The sequence below is a fragment of the Gopherus flavomarginatus genome, chromosome 24 (assembly GCF_025201925.1).
Source record: "Gopherus flavomarginatus isolate rGopFla2 chromosome 24, rGopFla2.mat.asm, whole genome shotgun sequence".
NCBI lineage: Eukaryota > Metazoa > Chordata > Testudines > Testudinidae > Gopherus > Gopherus flavomarginatus.
The window spans coordinates 14,071,829-14,090,601 of NC_066640.1; the positions used below are offsets into that span (position 1 = coordinate 14,071,829).

Consider the following 18,773-nt stretch of genomic DNA (forward strand, 5'->3'; position numbering starts at 1 on the left):
CTTATTATTAGTCAGCGGTGTCATGGGCCTTGCAAAGCCAGTGGCCATCCCGCTTTGCTTCTTGTGCAGGGAGCCAACATCGCCCAGCTGCCACTGCTGCAGCCTGGGGCTCCCATTATGTGAGCAACCAGCTGGAGCCAGCCACCCATCTGGGGGAACCTGCAGCCAAACCATCTCTGCGGCCCTGCCTCTGCTCTCGCTTCTCTGGGTCGCTCCGCCAGCCTCGGGAAGGCTGGGAGCAGGCCTGGCATCGCTGCCCTCTGTTGCAGAACCCACGTGTGTCAGCGCAGCCTGGAGAGCAGGCTGCTGAGTTCTGTGCAGTGCCAAATGCAAGGGAGGTGGGGAGCTAATTTGCATGATTGCAGCTAATTTGCATAATTGTCCTGGTGGGGTAATTGCTCCACGAGTTTTCTCTCACTGCAGAGGGTGTGTCAGGGGAGTCCACAAGCCAGTGGAGCATTCTGGGGTCTCCCCCACAGTGGCTTGTTTGCATCACTTCCCTCCAGGGCATCCCCTTCTAGCTGCGTCTTTGATGCCAGGCAGCGATGGTCTGGGCTAGGCTGCGTAGGGGGTGCCTCTTGGGGATGGGATGTGAATTCACAGGCCTGATCTGGTTACACTGCTCATCAAAGGGGTGGGCGGTGTCTGAGCCGAGACAGAGCAAGGGGCTGAGAGGGGGTGAGCGCACCCCAGCCCCTTGGCTCTCCAGGTGCCCTCCCCTCCCCAGCCATGGTGGTGAACCATGACCCCTCAATCAGGATGGGGAATTGGGGTTCTGGTTTGTTGCATTATAGAGATAAGGGTCTGACCCCAAGTTCTGATCTGGACCCAACCCCCTAACCTAGTCCAGGAGGGAGGTTCAGGCCCACAGTGAGAAGATCCAAGAGGTCAGCAAGTGTGGCAGGATTTGCTCCCCTCTGCTGGTCTGATCCTGGTGCACCAGATCCTAAGCAGGTACCACAGGCCCGTGGCAGCCCCTAGCGGCAGGCGTTGGCAGGAGTGTCCAGGCTCTGGCCCTGGCGGGCTCTGGAGGACTCAGGGCTGGTTGTCAGGAGCGATTCTCCCCACTCCCTCGGCAACAGGCAGCTGCAGAGATAGCTGTGCGTGTCAAGCAATGTCAGGCTGATAGCGCCTGCCTGGGCCTCTGAGGTCCTGTTCGCAGCCGCGAGGAGGCCCCTGGAAAATGCAGACTCTGCCTGAGCGTGCCAAGCGCGGCTCCCAGTGATTGGCGTCCCGGCCCATCCAACATTCCCAGGGATTTGCTAAAGGGCAGTGCGGCTAAGCAGATATTGTACATCCTGTCAGCAGCAGTGGCAGAATCCGGCCGGGCAGGGATCAATCTTCCACATGCTGCTCCTGGCTGCGGCCTAGGAAGCTAACCCCCCCGGGAGCTGGAACTGGGCACCCAGGGCTGCAAAGAGGAGTCGAGCAGCATCGCAAAGGGTTCATCTCCCTCCCATTGTGAGCGTGTGCATGGGTGACCTGCTGATGAGACCCTCCGGAGGTGGGGGACGCATTCTGGACAGTTGAAGACTCTGGAATTTTTCTCTTTCCCAAGCTGGCTGCAGGCTGGAATCCCAGCCTCCTCCCCACTCCCAGATGCAGCTGGGGGATATGGTGGGGGGGGGTCAGGGAAGGAGCTGCCAGGCGAGCCCCAGAGCTGCAGCAGGAATTGCTCTGCCAGGATGGCTTGCAGATGGTGGAAGATACCCGATGGGCAGCCCTGCTGGCTGATGCCATAGGATGGGGATAGCCAAAGTGCAGATTCCAGCCACTCCCCATGCCCTGTCAGCTCCACCCACACTGCCAGCAGGCGGGCAGTGAGCTGCAGACAGGCTGGGTCTCAGTGCGGGGGCACCTGGCCGTGGGGAGAGGGACTAGGACCCACCAGACAGCCGTAGCGGCGGGTCACCATCCCGGGCTGGGTTGGAACAAGTCACTGAGAGGTGAAAGGCTCCGCAGCCCTTTCCCCCGGCTCTGGGGCAGGTCCTGCTTTGTGGTTTCACCTTTGCCCTGTTACGGCAGATGCCCCGAGGTGCTTGAACTGCATTCAGGCCCCTGTTGTGCCAGCGCTGTACGGACACAGAGTGGGAGGCCAGCTCTCCTGAGGCCCAGCCCAGTGGCCTAACCACAAGCCCCCCTTTCTGCCCCCCCAACACAAAATCCTGGCCAGTCGGCCCTTGCTTCACCAGGGATGACGTCTTTTGGGGTGAAACCAGCCTCCAGGTGCAATCCGAGCTGCACTTTCGCAGAGCGCTAACTCTGATGGAGAATGGCCACAGCTCTTGTTTTCCACCTAGTGACGTTGCTCAGTAACTGGCCTAATTCTCTGGAGTTTGGGAGTGAGGTGCCCCCCCGCCCCCGGCTCTTCCTTTCATCTTCCCGTCAGCTCTCTGCCGCTGTGTGCAGGAGAGGTGCTGAATGCGGAGCCGGCGGTGGGTGGCGCCCGGCAGCTCTGCTTGGGGCTGGCTAAGCAGGCAGGCCTGGATTCTGGTGGTGTTTTATCTCCTGCCAGGGGGACTCGAGCACGTTTCATTCATCATGTTTATTGACTCGAAACGCTGATGAAAATAAATAGCTGCCGGAATTCGAAACACCGTCAAGCTGGCCCCGGCTCTGCTCACAGCAGCTCTGTCATGGCAAATGGGGCGGGGGGGAAGTGGAGCTCAGCTGTGCCAGGACTGGATTTCGCTGTTCGAAAAGGGCTGTGAACCGAGAGAGCAAGGGGCCAGCCTGGACAGGGCCCTGTGGCACGGCGAGGGCTAAAACAAGGAACCTCATTTTGCAAAATGAAGAGAGAGGCTCCCCCTCCCTTGCTCCCTCATAGCTCCCTCCCCTCTAGAGCAGTGTTGGGGTGTGTGTGTGTGTGCAGGGGAGGAACAGGCAACATCCCTCCAGGAAGGGGGGTGGCGTTGAGAGGCAACGTGGGTCAGTCCCACAGCCTCATGCCAGGCGCTCTCCCAGATCCACGCTGCTTGGTGCGGTTAAATCTAGCCAGTAATCACAGCTGTTGGGCAAAGGCCCTGGGTGACCGTGCGCTGGCCGCAATGGTGCCAGAAAAGGGAGCAGAGCCAGGAGGAGCCAGGGTGAGGGCTTTTCCACTGGGGAGGTCAGCAGGGACGGGCGCTGGGGAAAACCCAGCTCAGCATCGTTGGGCCTCTGTGTTGGGGGTTTGTGCCATGGATGGAGCGGCCCCCTGCACCATGGGAAGAGGGCGCCTCACTAGCGTGACTGAGCCCGCGAGGTGCCAGGTACAGACTCTGCTTTGCACGAATGCAGCAGCATGTCACCACTAGGGATTTGCACGGGGGCAGGAGCACTAACGGCATTGCTTTGGGCCCTGTTTCCCCCAGGCCAGACTAGTGCTTCTGTTCTGTCCCAGGCCAGAGGATGGTGGCTTTGCAGAGGGGGTTTATGGGCCGTTTACCTTGGCCTTGTGCATGCAGATCCAGCTGGCAGAGCCTGTGGGGCCCGTCTCCTGGCCCGGCAAGGGGTGATGGGGATGGGTGAACCTGGGTTCCCCCCTGCTACAGCCCCAAGCATATGTGAAGCCCCTTCTCTCTCCCCATCCCAGAGGCAGAGCTCACAAGTGTGCATGGATTCAGTGGAGCCAAGCGACCTCCTTTGTACACAGTGCCACCTGTCCCCCAACCGCCTCTGCCCCCCCAGGTCTCATCCACTGCCACTGAGGCAGCAAAGCTGGGGTCCCTCTGGCTCACCAGGGAGGCTCAGTGGACTGAACATGGACTAGCAAGTCAGGCTGTGTGGCCTAGTGGTTAGAGCAGAGTGCGGGGTGGTGTCAGGGCTCCTGGGTTCTATTCCTGCCTGTAGGACAAAATTAGGGGCGGCTGGTGATGAGGCAATGGGCAGGTCCAGACTCTTGGGTTCCCTTTCCCAGCTGCAGGAGAAGAGTGGTGTCTAGTGGTTAGAGATAGGACAGGGCATCGGGACTCCTGTTTTTTTTCCTGGCTGTGTGATCTGGGCCATGTCACTCCAGGGCTCTGCCCGAGTGGCAGCAGTTGTAGGCAGAGCGTCCTGTGCAGGGGGCTGTGTCAGTCAAGCCTGCTGGGATCCCTGCATGGAGGAGAGCAGCAGATTCCCACTGATGAAGCTGAGCTGACAGATGGCATCATGCTCAGGTGAGGCAGGAACCTGAGATTCATGTTTTATGCAGACGACTCCCTGACAAATTCATTAATGCCTCTTTGTCTTCTCTGAAGTGGCAAAATAAAGTTGCCCGTTGCATCTGAAAGGCCGGCGCTGCTGTATTATTCATGAATTTGTTAGATAGCTGTCTGCATAACCTCAGCAAGCCATCCCAGCCGCAGCCGAGACACTGGGGTGATTCATTAGCGCTCGCTTTGCAATGAGACAGGAGCAGGCGGCGGGGCTGGGAAATGAGCCCTTCGAGAAGTATTATGTTTGCTTAAAATTAATTTAGTGCCGGTGAAAGGAGCCGGATTGACAGCCCTGGAGATGAAAGGCTTTTATTGCTCACAGTGGCAGCAGGGTAAGCTCTCCCACCATCCCCGGGCCTGCTAAGGGGCCCGTGCAAGGCTGAGACGGGTGCTCAGTTCCCCAGGCCCATCCATTCCTTGGCCTCTCCACTGAGCCTGCCAACATAGGGCCCGTTGCAGCCATCAGACAGTAACTGCGCCAGGTGCTGGACCAGAGCAGAGTCAAGGACCAAGCTGTGGAAGGCTCCATCCACCCCAGCGCTGGTCCCCTGGCCCTTTGGGAGACATGTTTCCCGAGGCGAACATGCTGGGGCCCAGGGTGCCTGTTTGCTGTGTCCGCTCCATGGGGTCCTGTGACCTGCGCTCGCGGGAGATGGGGCTGTATGAGCTAACTCGTCCGGGGCTTTTCTACAACGACCATCACCGCAGTGTCCAGGCAGTGGCAGATTAGCCATTGGGGCAACAGGGCCTGTGCCCAGGGGCCCTGGCCAATTGGGGGTGCCCCTGCACCCTGACCTGCTCCACCGGTGCTCCGGGAGCAGGGCAAGCCCCTGCCCCCCACCTCATTCCCTGGCAGGAGTGCTGTGGGGGGCAGGGGGACTGCAGGTGGAATGGGTGAGGAGGGACCCCCCCTTGCTCTGGCCCAGAGCCCCACAAACTCCTTATCCGCCTCTGTGTCTAGGCAAATGAGAGCTTTGTGCTGGTGTCTATAAAGCCCATCACCGCAGCATCTGAGCACGAGGAAAGCACATGAGCTCTCCACGCTGGAGTCTACAGAACCTGTCAGTACAGGAGCTGAGGGCTGGGCAGGTACGTGAGATCTCTGTGCCAGCACCTGTAGTGCCCATCCCTGCCACATCTGAGCACCGGGGAGGGACATGAGAGCGCCTGGCTGGGTCCCTCGGGGTCTCTCCCAACTCCAGCTCCCGTGACCCTGTGTATCTAGATGGTGGGATCAATGAGAGCTGGCAGGTCTGGATGAGACAGGCCCAGGGCTGGGGATACTGGGCCAAGCAACCAGGGAAGAGAGGAAAATATTCCAGTGTCTGTGACACTTGCTCCCTTTGCAGGCTGAGCCATCCCACTTTGTTATTAGTGATTAATTATTGAACGCTGGCTGGAGGGGGCTCGGGGTGTCAGTAACATTCCTCAGACACCCCCCTCTCCCCACACTGGGGGCGGCGCAGTCCATCCCTTGTTCACATGCCAGCACAGCCAGAAAATGGATGTGCAGGGCCTGGCGGGGAAGATCTGAAGAGCTCCTGGAAAAGCAGGGTGGCAGAATCAAAGGAGGAGGCTCCCAGGGCTGCCTCTGATCTCCAGCCACCTTGTTTTATCCAGAGGGAAGATGGGAACCTGAGCCTCAGCTACAGAAGGGATCAGAGATGGGAAGAGGCCTAGCAGGTGGTCATGCCCGTGTCCCCTCCCCGCAGCCCGTCCCTGCCCCAGGAAGAAACAGGAGGAACAAAAGAAGGGATACGAATGGAGGAGGAGGAGGTGGTTAAAGATTGACAACCTTCCACTTGTGTTCAGTGGAGGGCAGGCGGGACGGACCACGGCACCTGGGCGTGAGTGGGTGGAAACCGCCCCTGTGAGACAGAAAGGAGGAAGGGGAAATGCCTCCCTCTGTGCTTAGCCCACCAAGCCCCCGGTGCAGCGTGACGCTCCCGGTGGCTCCATACAGCGCTAGGACACTGATCTGCCAAAGGGCCTCGGCACTTGACCATCGCCAGCAGCTTTCTGATCACTCTGGATGAACCGTATAGTTGAAATCCAACCTCTAGCTCCCCCTCCGGCCACCTGGCTCCATCGCCTGCCCCTTCCTCAGGCCCCCCTTCCTGGCCCTGCTGGGACCCGGATCATTCTTAGCCCAGAGCCAGGTGATGGCCATCTTCGGCCCCTCCCATTTCGGCTGGGATGGGGGGGGCAAGGAATCTCCTCAGCTGATGCCCATAGAACCCAGAACCCACCTTCTTCTACGTGCAAACACCTGTGGGGAGAGAGGCTGTGCTGCACCCCCTGGAGGCAGAGCACAGAAGGTGCTTTGAGCCCCCCCAGCCCCCTCCCATTTCAGAGGCCAGGGTCTGCTCTCACAGAGACTAGTCTGGCATGGCCCCGTCCCGCCTCCAGACATGCCCCCTGCACTGAGGCTTGGGGTGGGGGGCAGCACATGGCTGCTTACAGCTGTAAAACATAGTATCTGCCCCAGGGCCGTGGGGTGGCTTCTCTCCCAGTTTCTGCAAGGCACTTGTAGCTAGTGGGACCTTTCCCTTGCACTGAAGAAGGGCGGCTGCAGGTGTCAATTGGCTTGTAGCCTGAAATAGGTCATGCCTAGATCTTGCCCTCTCCCCAGCTCCTTGAGACATTTCAAATCTTTGGAGTTTTAGGCTGGAACAGCCAAAAAAAAAATCCCATTTTTGTTAAGGCTCATTTAAATGGAAATAGGAAGACAGGAGAAGAATGACAGAATATAATTATGTGCGGTAGCAATCCGGCAGCAGCGAAGTTTGGAATTAGCTGCAGAAAGATGCCCCCACAGCATTACATTAGCCAAGCGTAGGAGCCAGGAGTCTCAGCTGTGTCACTGCGTCTGCGAAAGGAAATGGAAGGCAAAAAATAACAACAATAATAATAAAAGGCAAAGCAGATTGCAGGGGCTTATTAACTGTTAAAAAAATTTATTAAAATGTCCAGCAATACAGAAACGCAGCGTGTCAGCACTGCCACGGGGGCTGGGGCTACAGGACACTGCGGTCACATGGCAAACAGCAGAGACTGGAAAGCGGCTGGCTGCGCTGTCACACACACGCACACACCAAATCAACCCGAGTAAATGACGACAAACAGAAAAAAAACCCCAACCCCAAAACAAACCGCGAGGGCCATGATCCTGCAAAGGCATTGGGACCGATTCTGTCAACCTTGGGGGAAATTCAGCCCCCTCCCCGTGCGAAACGCCCGGGACAAGGCTACCACTGCTCTGGAGCTGAAGGTGTCATTTGCAATGAGCCCTGGCAGTGCGAGCAGCGGGACGGCCCAGCTGACCCAAGGACGAGCCCTGCTGAGGCGCTAGGAGACACGCGCAGGGCTACACTTCCATTTCTAGGTGCTGGTGCATGCGGGTGCAGCCAGGCGAGTTGGAATAACACCTCCAGCTCCGGCACAGACCCACCCTCCCTTGGGGTGAATCAGTCCAGCTCGTTTGGATGTAAGGCAGAGGCAGCGGGGTCTAGTGGATGGGACTGGGAGGGTGGGTTCCAGTCCTGTCTCTGCCTCGGGGGAGTCACTTCCCCTCTCAGGGCCTCTGCTTCTCCTGCCCTTTGTCTGTTCAGGCTGTGAGCTGTGTGGAGCTGGGTCAGCTCTGCTGTGCAGCACCCGGCACAATGGGGCCCAGTCTCAGTTGGGGGCTCCAGCTGCTGCCATCCAAAACGAGAGACTCTCCGTTTGGATTGGTGCATAGTCCTTGTGCCAACCCCGTCCACAGCTGAATTTCGCCCCATGGGCAATTCCCTATTGCTCAAGGCCCATGAAATCGGCCAGGCAGCTCCAGCGATGGTGGCAGAGAGCAGCCCTTACGCACTGGGGTAACGTTACTCACACAAGCAGCCCCACTGAAGTCAATGGGGCCAGAGCTCCAGATGCTGTAAATCAGCCCAGCTCAACTGGAGTCAATGGACCAGATCTGCGGCTGGTATAACCTGGCGTAGCTCCGCTGAGGGCCTGGTCCCAGGGGATTGCTCATGTCACATGTTTGTAAGATCAGAGCTTTAAAATGGCAAAGAAAACGAAAAGCAGACCCTGGATCCTGGGGCGGGGGCTGTCAGCACAGAAAGAAAGTGCAACTGGGCCTGCTGCTGCCTACGCTATCAGACCCAATGGGGAAGGGACGGAAAGGCGAGAACAGACCCTGCCCCGGACGGGTCCTGTTTGTTTTCTGTTGAGAAGTGTCCCAACAGCAGAGCAATACTGGATATCAAGGGCTGCCTGCTCCCCCTTGTCTTTCCTACGGTGTGTTTTTTACCCGTTGCCTCTTGCCCTGGGGAAAGGGAGATAGCAAATGAAACGAAGGCAGATGGAAGGGAAAGGATTCCGAGTTGCTCACTGCGTTGTAACCTGTCGGTGGCTGGGACCGCTTTGCTTTCCCGGTCTGTCGGGGGGACCGAAGCTGGAAAAGGATTGTCAGCCACTGGGCTCCTATGGGAACTGCCCTTGGTTTGAGTAAGGACGGTCGTTTTCGAATACTGAGAAACCTTCAGTGCTGTGAGTGTGAGCGTGCGTCCTGCTCTGGGCTTCTGCACTTCTAGTCAGTCAGGAAACCACTGGATCCGAAAGGAAGAGAATGGAACACAGATGCCACTGGGGGAGGAGTGGAAGAGGGGGCCTGGCAGGGAGGGGACTATAGGGACCGCCTACTTGGGGGGGGCAAAAAGGAAGGGGGGGTGTTTATTAAAAACCTGGAGTGTCCCTGCAGAAAGCCAGTGGGATTGGGGATGAGGACTCACACTGGGGTCTTGCCCAGAAGAGGAGCCAGAGATGGGGAGGGGAACTGTCTGTCCTGCCTCCCTGGGAACATGGGCCAGATCCCAGCTGGAGTGAATCCGCCCGGCTCCACTGGAGTCAGCGGGTACATCTACGTTCCCACAACAACCCTTCGCAGTAAGTCTCAGAGGCCTGCCTCTGAGACTCACTGCCACGGGGTTGTTTTCCCGTGTAGACATACCAAACCGGGCCAGAGCCCCCCGTCCCCACACCGGTGGGAATTGGGGTAAAGCCACAGAAGTGGACAGTGGCCTCAGTTGACACTAGCTGAGGATCAGGCCCTGCACAGACGTGCTAGGATAGTATGGACCCGTCCTGGGAGCCTGGCCTGGCCTCTGTGCTCAGTGGGCGCCAGGACGGGTGGAGCCCAGTGACTGGACCCTGCATGGTGCTGAGTGGCTCCTGGAGGGACTGAGCACCAGCAGGGTCAAGGCCGTGTGGAAGCACAGACGGACACAAACACACACACATGTACCCCCCCAGGCACACGGGCGATGGGAGCTGGGGGCACCCTAAGGAATGAAGGCAAAGGAGTTTAGAAAAGGGGGCCGGGGGAGGGGTCAGTAAAAGTTGCCCTGTCCCATCACACACACGTGCCTGGCTCATCCCGGGGTGGGAGGGAGGGGAGGGGACTCGTGCTTGCTCGTCACCAGCCTCTAGAAGTAGTTCTCTTCCTCCATCCAGTCCAACTGGAGCTGCTTCCTGTGTTTTCTCCGCTCCTTGCGGGAGTTGTGGTGGTGGCGCGGGTGGTTGTGGTGGCGGTGGTGGTGGCGCCGGGTTCTGTGGGACCTTCTGGCTAACGGAGGCAAGGAGGAGAAGGAGGAGGCGCGTTACCACAGGGCTAAGCCACAAATGCCTCCCACCTCCGGGGGTCGAAGCCGAAGGAGACGAATCCTAGTCTGGGGCTGGGGAAACCTCCACCCCTCCCATGGGGATGCTGCTGGGTGGGGCTGAGGGGTGCTGCACTGCGACAGGTGGCATCTTTGGGATGGGCCAGCAGACGAAGGCTCGTCTTCAGTGCAGCATTAGCTCGAGGTAGAGCACCGGTGTGGCCCCACCTCGGCTTCCGGCCACACACGCACACAGCTTTAGCCCAGGTTAAGTGGCGCTTTAAACTGGAGTGAGCTGCCCCAGGCGTGTGCGCGGCCCTTCGAATGCTGCGGATGCAGCCCAGCAGCTGCTAACCTGACCCCTCTGCGCAGCTCCAGCGCGGGTGCGCAGTGCGGTCACGCTCATTTGAGTGGAGGAACGCGCCCTAATGGGCAGTGAAGACAAGGCCTGCGGGCTACCTCCGGTGCAGCCACTTCTGGGGTGGAATGCAGCAGCTGCTCAGCATTCTCCATTTGAGAGCGCAGAGCAGTGTAAACATGAAGAGACGCCCCTGGGATCGAGCCAGGACATTGGGGCTAAATGCCTCCTCCCTCCAGGGAAGGGGCTCGGTGTTTCACATGTGATGGGACACTGGCTCGGCACTGAGCCGGAGGGAGCAGCCCTGCACTCGGGACCCCCCAGCACGGCTACCTCCAGCGCCCAGAGTAATGGTGGGTTTGTCTATCGAGAAGTGCCCCCTCCCTGAGCCCCCGCGGAAGGGATGGGGAGCCGGCACTAACGTTTTGTGCAGAGGAGTTTTGGTCTGTCCCACTTCCCGTTGCTGTGGCACTTGATGGTGGGGACGTGCCTCTGGGTGAAGCCACCCTCGCACTGGTACCGGACGGTCGAGTGGATACTGTACTTCTCCTTCTGCTTGCCAACGGGAAAGGCGTTCTCCACGGCCGGGGGCGACCCGCACAGCACTGCACAGGGGGCAAGCCGCAGGCGCGGTTACAAGAGAGCCGGGGCAGAGGACGGTGCCCTCTGTTGGATGCAAATAGGTCGTGGCCTGTGGGCTGCTGGCAGGATACCGGGGCAGCCCTTGACTGGGCAAAGCGCGGACGCCAGAGACCCTGCACCGGTCTGCAAACAACCAGCTTTTGGACTCAGCTGGGGAGCTGCCTCTCCCCCCTGCCGCCCGAGTCCATGGTGTTTGGGGAGAGTCAGCCAGACCCACCTCACTGCACTTTGCAGGTTCCTCAGCTCCACTGCTGATGGAGGCTGGACTTAGCAAGTGGTGGGGCTGGGTTTGAGACCGCGGGGCATTAGCAGAGCTGTGTGTGGGGAGCCCAGGGCTAGGAGCGCAGGGGTTTCAGAGGCTGCTAGTCAGTAGGACAAACCTTATTTTCTGTGCAGTATCTGAGCCCTCACAATGCAGTGCTCACAGCACCTCCCTGGGGCAGGGCTGGGCTATTAATCCCATTGTACAGATGGGGAACCGAGGCCCAGAAAGGCCTAGAGCCGGACCATTTCAAGGTATTTAAGTGCCTAAAGATGCAGATAGATTATTCTGAAAACCGCACTAGGTGCCTAACTCCCATTGGTTTCAGTACCTTGACAAATCCCGTGCTAAGTGACTCACCCATGGAGCCCGTGGCGGGGCAGGGAACAGAACCCAGCACAGGGCCCTGAGCACTGGGCCCTGAACAGCTGGCAGAATAACCCAGGCCCTGCCCCCCTACAGCAGCCAAGGGGCCCATGTGGTCCAGTATTGTGCCTCCCACAGGAAGATGGAGCCGAATCTGGGCGCACCTGCCCAGTCACCCTGTCCTGTCCTTAAACGGCTGTTCAGAGCCGTCATGCTTACTCCACTCTATCAGGCTCCCTATGAAACACGTCCGTTGTCTCCCGCTCTGCCCTGCAGTTCCACCGCACGGCTTATGTAATACAGACCGCTCCGGGAAGCTGCCGGAGGCTGCTGTATAAATCCAATCTATGGAGAGGGCTCCTTTGACAGATTTGCGCCAAGGTGTTGCGGAGGATTTACATATTTAATTAATGGCCTTATCGGGACAAATATATCATTATATACCGAGGCTGGGATTTTGGAGCATCTTTCTCTGGCTCGGTGTGAACAGCTGGAGGTTAATATAACATTCAAGATAAGGAATGAGAACTTAATAGTTTTAATGGTGGCCTATTAAGCAAATTAAAGCAGAGGGGGAAGAATAAAGCAGTAAAAAAGTCGAGATTAAGCGAGGTTATTTGGATTTTCTTTGTCGAGGGCCGCAAAGGGCAGCACAAGGGGAAAGTCGCGCTTTCTTTGCAGTCTAGCCCGCATCTGATTTGCCACCTTCCACTGAGAGGCAGCATGAGCCCATGCAGAAATCTCTATCGGGGGGAGGGGGGTCGGGCGGCGGGGGGGCAATGAAGTGTTGGATTTACAGCCATAAAATGGGTCTGGCTGGCAACCAGCAACTCTCCTCTGAGGGGGCTTAGATTGAATGCAGCGGGGCTGGCACTGACAGGCCCTCAAAATTCATGACCTGTCCCCCAAATCAGGAGGTTGGCTTAAAAATCATGTTCTTTTTCATTTGCCTCTGAGATCTGAGGCTTTTGGAACCCTATTTTTCTGCTCTTCTCTGCAGCTGAGAGGGCTAACATGTCACGTTAGAAAAGAAAAGAAAGCCAAGATTCTCACATGCCTCCAGGAGCTGGGGCTTGAAGAAAACCACTAAGTATCGCGAGTTTCACGGTGAACAGTGAGAGTTAGAAAAGCACTCCACTTCTAAGCTGACCTCCCCAGCTAGCCTCGCTGGGCTGCCCCACCTGCAGCACTGACCTCTCTGGCTCCCTGCCTGCACCGCCCTGCTGCGGGGTCAGGGTGCCTGGAAGTCACTCCTCTGTTTCAACAGGGCCCATTTCAGCCCAGAGTCGGACTGTGCCCTGAAGCAAACGCAGCTGAGAGCCACTGCTGGAGCTCGCTAGACCAGCAGGATGGAGCCTCCCTTGGCCCAGCTGCTTGCTTGCTGCAGACTTGTCCACAGGCAATGCTACAGGGGTTAATTTAATTCTGCATTGTTCTCAGGGGGGGAGGGGAGGAGGGACTTCTCATTGTTCTCACCGAGCGGCTGACTTTTGAGAGCTGCTGACTTTTGAAGCCAGGGTCCGGTCCGGTCCAGTACGGTCCCGCCCCGCCCCGCCACCTACCACCTCCAGCTCCCACTGGCTAACCAGGTACAAACCAAGCCAATTTATAGTTCCAGTGGCCCCACTGGTGGGGGCTCGGGGGGGGGGCCCTGCGGTAGGGGCTGTGGCGGGGTTACCTGTGCCTTTCTTGCAGATGTACGGCAGGTTGTAGTTGCAGGGGACGTCATTCCACTTGCCGATCTCGTGGGACACCAGCACCACGCAGTCCTCACCGCCCGCAAAGAAGTTGTCGGGCTGGTTCTCCCGCCAGTTCTCATATTGCTGGTGGGAAAGACGGTGGCAGTCATAGCCTCTCGCTCACGGACCCCTGCCTGCGCCCCCGCCCCCCAGCCCTGCAGGGACCCTCCGCACCGCACTCTGCAGGGCAAAGTGGCGGCAGCAGCCAGAGTCCCTTGGAGCAGGAGAGAGGCTGTTCCGGGCCCTGGCTGTGCCCCCCTTCATTTACACTAGTGATGGTACCCCTGTTTATTCCAGGGGGTTTCCCAGAAATCAGAAGGGGACTGAGCCAGCTGCTGGCCACACTCACCACTGAGCTGAGTCTTAGGCACCCCACTGCTCCGGGCTCTCTGCCCCGTCCTCCCCCTGTGGTTCGGCTGGGTTGTATCCCCCCTGCCCAAACTCAAGGCGATGCCTGTGTGAGCCAGAGGCAGCAGCTCACCTGGCTGGGCCAGAGCGGGGTCTCTGGGGGGTGGGACGCTGCTCTGTGACTGCATGGGGAGGAGAGGCCAGGCCTGCGGTCACACGCTCACACATGCTGTCTTGCACACACACACACACACACTCTCACAGGTTATCACACACTCATGCACACCCACACCTGTGTGCACACTCATGCTTACACAGTGGCACATACACATCCCTGCACACACACACACATTCATGTGCACACTCATGCTTGCACGCACTGGCACACGTGCACACTCATGCACACTGAACCCCACCACACACTCTGAGACCTCCCAGTCCCCTCTCTCTCTCTTCCATATTCCTCAGACACACACACATTCACACTCACTCCCCCGTGATTCCAGGCATGCACTGCCTTGCACGCTCTCCCCCCACCTCAACAGTCCCCTTTATAGCCGGCATGTGCACGTTCCCAAGCAGGGCCCAAGTGGCCAATGGGCATTTTATAACCTGACTCCTTGGGCCAGGACCGGATCGAACAGGACAATGCCATGCTGGGGCCTGGGGCAGCGAAGGGTCCCTGAGCCAAGGCGCTCCCTGCCAGAGGTGCTGCAAACTCACCAGGCCTGTGTTATCCGTCCACTGGAAATCCTGCTCCACAATCCGGTCATTGAGCCCAATCCAAGTGTTCTCGTGCCCAAAGCCTGGGGAGAGTCACACAAGAGACACATGTGACTGTCTTGGAGGGACTGGAGCCCAAGTCATTGCGAAGGGAGCAGCTGTGCAGCGCAACCAGGAAAGCATTTGCTAGAGCTGATCACTGTTCTTGGCAGGGATCACATTAAATGGTACTGGATGGTACGTTCCAGGGCACTAGAACCTGGCACCAAGCTCTGCTTCTCTTCCTGTGCTAAGCTGGGTAATACTAGACAATGCGTCATGCTCCACCCCAGTGATGGCTGCATTTCCGTGATGGGTGATATTTACCTATTAATTTACCAACTGCACCCAGAGTCTACCTGGAGCACTTCTGCTGGATAGACCTGTGGGTTTTCATCCATAGACCTCAATGCACTTTCAAAGATTGTGTAAGTGTCATTTTACAGATGAGGAAACTGAGGCACAGAGCAGGGCTGTGATTGGCCCAATGAGTCCAGTGATAGAGCTGGGAATAGAACCCAGGAGTCCTGACCTCCAGCTCTCAGGTCTAACACCAGAGCTTGGGATAAAACCCAGGAGTCCTGAGTTTTGGTGGGCCTCAGCCCAGGTCCCACGCCCCAGGAAACACCAGCGCTGCTGGCACTAATTGAGACATCAGTGCCAGGGCTGGGAATAGAGCCCCGGGGTCCTGGCTCCCTCTTTGTCATCCCTCCCCACAACAACTCCGACCCTCCCACTGGATCCTTTGCAGTGGCTGCTGGAGCTGGGGTGCTGCCCATGGGCAGGTTGTGTTGGGCTGAGGAAGAATCAGCGGACAGAGAACTGACCTGCACTGTCGGTGCTCAGAAACTATGGAGGCCTTCACCTCCCACAGCGATGGGGCTGTACAAGACCCGAGAGAGCGACTTGGAACTGGTTTGGTTATTCAGGGTCATCTGTTCATAGTGGGGCCAATCCTGCAAGAAACTGAGCGCTCGTAGGAGGGGCTGAGTGCCCTGATTTCCCCCTGGCGCCGGTGCTCAGCTCAGCACCTAGCAGGACATGAGACCAGCCAATTCCTTGCAGCAGGAAGGGCACCGGGCAGGGCAGGCCAAGCCCCACGCAGGCCTTTCCCGACTGCACAGCAGTGGATGGAAAAGGCAGAGCAGAGACTGAGCAAAAAAGAAAAAATAAAGAGGCCAACCTTCCTGTCCCAGCGTGGCCGGGTCCCCTCTGAGCACCCGGTCCACTGAGTGGGGTAAATGGCCTGAGTAAATCAGAAGCACTGAACAGACGCCCCTGCCTGCGAAGCGGCGCAGGGATGGCTCCGTGGATGGCTATTTGAACCTGGGCTCTCAGCCGGCAGGTGCACTGGGCGTGGGGAAGAGGCTGGATGGGCGCCAGCTCAGCTCAGGGCTGGAAGAGAGCTGGGCCCTGCTGAGACCTGCGGCAGGCAGGGGACGGGCTGAGTGGAGGAAGAGGCAACAGGAGCTTGGCCAAGCCCAAAGGGTTTGTGCATGAGGCTGGATTGGAGCCAATGGAGAACGAAGTCTTGTGTTTAGCTGCAGGCACAGGCAATGGGGCAGCCCCGTGCTCATGTGCTGGACCCAGAAGGACCCCTTCGAGGGGGTAGCAGGGCCCTGAGGTGGCACAGTTGGTGCCAGTGGGGATGAAGGCTTTATGGTGTGTGTGCCCTGAGGCCCAGCAAACTCACTGCACACAGAGCCCTGAGCCACCCACTAGAGAGCAACAAATCCTGGCCGTGCTGCCCCATGCCACTTCCCCCCGGTCCCCTCAGCAACAGGCGGGATGCTACGTTTCCATGACGAGCCCCCGAGCCGGCCAGGCCCCCACAGCACCACTCTGGCTCTTGGCCCAGCAGAGAAAGGCCTCTCCCAGCCAGAGCGGGTCCCAACATGGAGATTTCAGCACTTGGAGAATCAGAACAAACCCGAGTGGGTCGGAAATCTCCCCCAAGGCGTCCTGCTGGCAAGGTTTTGTGTCAGAAAAATTCCCAAATTTTGTTTCCAAACAAACGTTTTGCTTCAGAATTTCTATTTTTCTCCCCATTTTTATATCACCTGCCTTGTTCTGTCCATTATTTCACTCCATGGCAGCAAGGACCGTAGGTGCACCAGAGCGACTGCCATATTCTGACATCATATAACCAGTGCCATTGGAACAATGTTTGTGTGTGTGTGCGAGTCACTGAACAAAACTGCAAACCCTGTATACGATGGAAACCACTTCAAGCCAGGGGTGCTGCTGTGCCCCCCTCCCCCTGCATCTGGCTGTGCAACCCACCCCTGGTGGGCAGGAAAATGTGCATTTCAGAGTATTCCCCATTCAAAAGGGAGAAGCTCCTGAGAGAAGGGAGTGCTTCCATTTCACAGACAAAAGCAGGACATGATGCAAGGGCTGGGAGCTGAAGTCAGACTTGAGATCAGAGGCACATTGTACCAGCAAGGGTGATTAACCATGGGAACAGCTCTGCAGGGGAGGTGGTAAATTCTCCATCACATCAAGAGTGGGCGTTTCAGCCACATGTTCTTCAGCTCATGGAAGACTGAGATTCTCTGGCCTGTGCTTTGCAGGAGGCCAGGCTCGGTCCTCACAAAACCCCGCTCTTCTGCAGTGCTTTCAGCAGCAGATCCCAGTGTGCTTTACAAAGAGGGTAGGATCCGTATCCCCATTTGACAGACAGAGCGACCATGTGACTTGCCCAAGGTCACCCAGCAGGGCAGTGGCAGAGCCAGGAAGTGAATCTAGTCTCCTAAGTCCCAGTCCAGACTAGACTGGTCAGACTGGTCCCTTTTGGCCTTGGGAATCAGTTTGAGGTTTCCACGCACGACAAGAACTATTTCCTCAAAATTCCAATGGCCACACTGCACCGGGCGTGGTTTCTGATTCCCTGCGAACCGGCGCCCTCTGAATATCACTCATGAGGCTTGTGCTCCCGGCAGCGTGGGGATTAGAGGGCCCGGTGCCCGCCTTGGAGTCTTTCTGCAATGCTTAACCCTGCATCCCTCAGCACACGGCCCCACTGCAGAGTTGCGCTGCTCTAACTCGCCTGGGAGAGGATCCTGTTTATTTCCCTACAGCAATCTGATGAAAGCAGCGCAACCCTCCTTAGCGTGAACACAGCTATCCGGGGGGAACGGGGTTTATACCAGTGTAACTGCATCCACACTGGGACACCACCCTCTAACCGACCCCTGCTATCTCTGCCCCGCCACCTGCCCGGCCCATGTCAAGCTACAGGAGAAGGGAAGCACCCGCCCTACTGTTAATGAAGCCGTGCTCCTCTGGCGAGTGGATGCTGGCCAGGTGGCCGGCGCGCCGGCGGCAGTCCCGCTCCGCGTCCTCCCAGGAGCGCCGGTGCGCAAAGTAGCGGTAGCAGTGGCCCTGGAACTTGTGCCAGCCACGATCGCATCCCTCCGTGTCTGCCGGCAAGCGGGGAGAAATGGAAGAGGTTAGCAAATGCCGTCGGTACCACAGCATCGACTGTCAGAGCACTGGGGGAAGGACTCCTGGGCTCTATGCCCAGCTCTGGGTGGCTGGGTGGCGCTGGACCAGTCCCTGGCCCACCCCGTGACTTGATTTCTCCCTCTCTAATGGGGGAAATGAGCCATGACCTGAAGCCCCTGCATCGGCACAGCACCGTCTCTCACTGCATGGAAGTTGTCAGCAGAATCCAGGTCTGATAAACGCTCGGCAGATGCGGGTGGATTTTCCCCAGAGCGCAGAGCAAGTGAGCTGGGAAGGCAGCCAGAGCCCTGTTTCCCATTGCTGCTCAGTGGTCTGCAGCGTGCCACACACACAGGCCCACTCCCAGAGGGGAGCAGACGGCTCATTCCCTGGCCTCAGAGCTGGGGCTCTGCTCACAGGATCTTATTAAAAGCGTCCTTGTCTCTGCAGGCAGGATGACAGTGCCTGAGATGAGCAGGGGCCGTGTGGCTGGTGCCAGGTGGGATGTCACTGCAGGGAGGTTTCTTTCCTCAGTTCTGGTCTGGGGCTGGCAGGACTGATGTTGGGATAGCGCAAGCTCTGAATCGCACACGGACCAACAGTTTGGGACGAACCTCAAATCACCTGGAAATTCACTTGAAACCAGAGGTCTGCTCAGGTCTAATTTTAAAGTCCAGCCTGGCCCCGAGCGGAGCGCAGCCGAGCTGAACCTGACCCAAGGGCATCGAGACATTTTCAGAATTGACCCAACACTTCCCCTGAACCCGTGTCAGCACCAACGCCTCGGCCTGGTGGGGACTCCCTGCTCTCCATCGGCGACCTGTCCCTGGCTGCCTCCTGCCCGTGGAATGGCAGGGCTGAGACCCGACCCTCTCGTGCCGTGCTGTGAACGCTGCGGACAAAGGGGTGCTGCAACCCCTTGCAACCCACCCAGCACTCAGCGAAGGGGAAGCGCCTGGGAGGAGCTGCGCGGCCCCTCGCCAGGAAGAGTTATCAGAGACAACACTCGTACCCGCATCCTGT

General features: G+C 58.2%; 1 protein-coding gene across 4 annotated transcripts in view; it reads right to left on the reverse strand.

Annotated features, from left to right (window-relative positions):
* Positions 1 to 7,151: 7,151 nt before the first annotated feature.
* Positions 7,152 to 18,773, reverse strand: part of NCAN (neurocan) — a 77,275-nt gene continuing 65,653 nt past the window's right edge. For all 4 annotated transcript variants that reach the window (XM_050934036.1, XM_050934035.1, XM_050934034.1 and 1 more), the window contains 5 exons: positions 17,567 to 17,725; positions 14,265 to 14,347; positions 13,133 to 13,277; positions 10,607 to 10,789; positions 7,152 to 9,792 (listed from right to left, as the gene is read on the reverse strand). In XM_050934036.1, coding sequence (XP_050789993.1) covers positions 9,653 to 9,792; positions 10,607 to 10,789; positions 13,133 to 13,277; positions 14,265 to 14,347; positions 17,567 to 17,725 — 710 coding nt within the window. In that variant the 3' untranslated portion in view covers positions 7,152 to 9,652. The remainder of the gene's footprint in view (positions 9,793 to 10,606; positions 10,790 to 13,132; positions 13,278 to 14,264; positions 14,348 to 17,566; positions 17,726 to 18,773) is intronic.